This window comes from Oncorhynchus tshawytscha, linkage group LG01, assembly GCF_018296145.1.
Source record: "Oncorhynchus tshawytscha isolate Ot180627B linkage group LG01, Otsh_v2.0, whole genome shotgun sequence".
Taxonomy (NCBI): domain Eukaryota; kingdom Metazoa; phylum Chordata; class Actinopteri; order Salmoniformes; family Salmonidae; genus Oncorhynchus; species Oncorhynchus tshawytscha.
Window position 1 is genome coordinate 75,094,378 of NC_056429.1, and position 2,500 is coordinate 75,096,877.

General features: G+C 43.9%; 1 protein-coding gene across 4 annotated transcripts in view; it reads right to left on the minus strand.

Annotated features, from left to right (window-relative positions):
* The window catches only part of LOC112256733 (slit homolog 1 protein-like), a 188,611-nt gene that overhangs the window by 99,831 nt on the left and 86,280 nt on the right, over positions 1-2,500 (minus strand). For all 4 annotated transcript variants that reach the window (XM_042325519.1, XM_042325506.1, XM_042325512.1 and 1 more), the window contains exon 6: positions 1,538-1,609. In XM_042325519.1, coding sequence (XP_042181453.1) covers positions 1,538-1,609 — 72 coding nt within the window. The remainder of the gene's footprint in view (positions 1-1,537; positions 1,610-2,500) is intronic.

The window sequence follows — 2,500 nt, forward strand, 5'->3', positions numbered from 1 at the left end:
TATTCCCGTGGACCTCACGATACGATATTATCACGATACGATATTATCACGATACGATATGTATTCCCGTGGACCTCACGATACGATATTATCACGATACGATATTATCACGATACGATATGTATTCCCGTGGACCTCACGATAAGATATTATCACGATACGATATGTATTCCCGTGGACCTCACGATACGATATTATCACGATACGATATTATCACGATACGATATGTATTCCCGTGGACCTCACGATACGATATTATCACGATACGATATGTATTCCCGTGGACCTCACGATACGATATTATCACGATACGATATGTATTGCCATGGACCTCACGATACGATATTATCACGATACGATATGTATTGCCGTGGACCTCACGATACGATATTATCACGATACGATATGTATTGCGATTCAATTCTGTGATTTTATTGCAATTCGACGTTCCAAACATGCTGCTAACCATATGTCTGCTTCAGAGGGACAGAGAGAGACATGAGAACATGAGTTGGAAAGTCATAGAAATAAAAGTTCTGAAAATAAATTGGCTCCCTAATTAAAAAGAAGATTGAGAACAATCCATGAAGGGAAAATACTGGAGTTTTGGTGCAGGTACAGCCAACTAGAGCAAAAATAATATTGTCAAAATGATACGATATGATATTTTGTCAAAAATAATATCCCAATATGTAACTGTATCCATTTTCCCCCCATCACCACTTTCTCCCCTTAACTCTGACTTAATTCCTCCTCAACCCTTCTCTCTTCCTCCTCCCCCACCCCGTTTCTCTCTCTATTCCATTGGGAATATAACACCTCTTCCCACACAGATGGGACACCTTCACATATTCATGCCCTCCGACCTCCCACAAACACATTATTTATGTGCACACACACACACAGACCAATCTCCTCCCATCCCAAACCCCCGATAGTGGGCATCAGGTGCAGAGCAGAGGAGGTCATTTCAATCAGCCTAATAACCCCACAGTCTCCTACCTCTACCCGACTATTGTAACATCCCCTCCATCCTATTAAAAAAGAACTCACACTATTTCTACAGCCCACAATCCAAACCTGCTCCCCACCATACACACCCCTACTGTCAGCCCCCAGGCACCATGAATTAATGGACCATGATATTAATGAACCAATAGGTCCGTCCGTGCCTGCAGGGACCAATGACTGACTGGATGAATAAAGTTGGCGCCTGGTTATATTACTTAGTAATGGTTATTAGAAGTGTACTGTCTTAATTTCAAAAAGTGCTTTTTGCTTAATAAATCAAGAAGGGGTGAATAAATAATGAGGTAGTGTGTGTGTGTCTCTGTGTGTGTGGTGTGTGTGAGTGTGTGTGTTATTCAGTGTGTCTGTGTAAGAGTTTGTGTATCAGACCAACCCTATTGTCAAGCATTAGCACGGAAACAAGCAAGGAACCACACCCCTCTTACCCGCCCCGATAATATTTCACACACACTCATCCTCTCTACCATTGTTTACCCCCCACTGTGCACAGTGTGTGTGTGTGTCTTACAGTACTTCCAGGCCCCTCAGTGCTCTGAAGGCTCCATCCTCGATGCAGCCAATGTGGTTCTTATCCAACTGACTAGAGACACAACAGAGACAGAAACATTACAAACACACACACACACACACACGCACGCACACACACACACACACACAGACAAACAAATGTGCAATGCACTGCAAAATGTTCTTTCTCTCTCCATCCCTCTCCCACCAATTTTAAACAGTCACATATATTAAATAAGCAGCCATTTGTAAACTTAATCGATAAACATAATCTATTCCAATACCAGCTACTCATCACAATAGCCCGATGGTCTAAAGCACTGTCATCAATCTTACAAACTATAGCATTTTCCCTATAGACCAGAAATAATCATCCACGCATGAATGCATGCAGGCAAAGACGTGCATACACACACACACACACACACACATACACACGCACACACACACACACACACAGACACACACAGACACACACACACACAGACACACACACACACACACACACACACAGACACACACACAGACACACACACACACACACACACACACACACAGACACACACACACACACAGACATGCACACACACACACACACACACACACACACAGACACAGACACACACACACACACACACACACACACACACACACACACACACACACACACACACACTCTGTCCTCAGAGGGCAGAAAAATCACTGATAGGGAGTACACTGAGTGTGGGTAAATCGATGGTAATATAGTCATCTCTCCTCATATAACCGTAGGAGAGTTAGGCACACAGTGCTGATTCTTTCTCTACTGTGATAGCATCATCAATCAGTATGTGTGTGTGTGTGTGTGTGTGTGTGTGTGTGTGTGTGTGTGTGTGTGTGTGTGTGTGTGTGTGTGCGTGCGTGCGTGCGTGCGTGCGTGCGTGCGTGCGTGCGTGCGTGTGTGTGTGTGTGTGTGTGTGTGCGT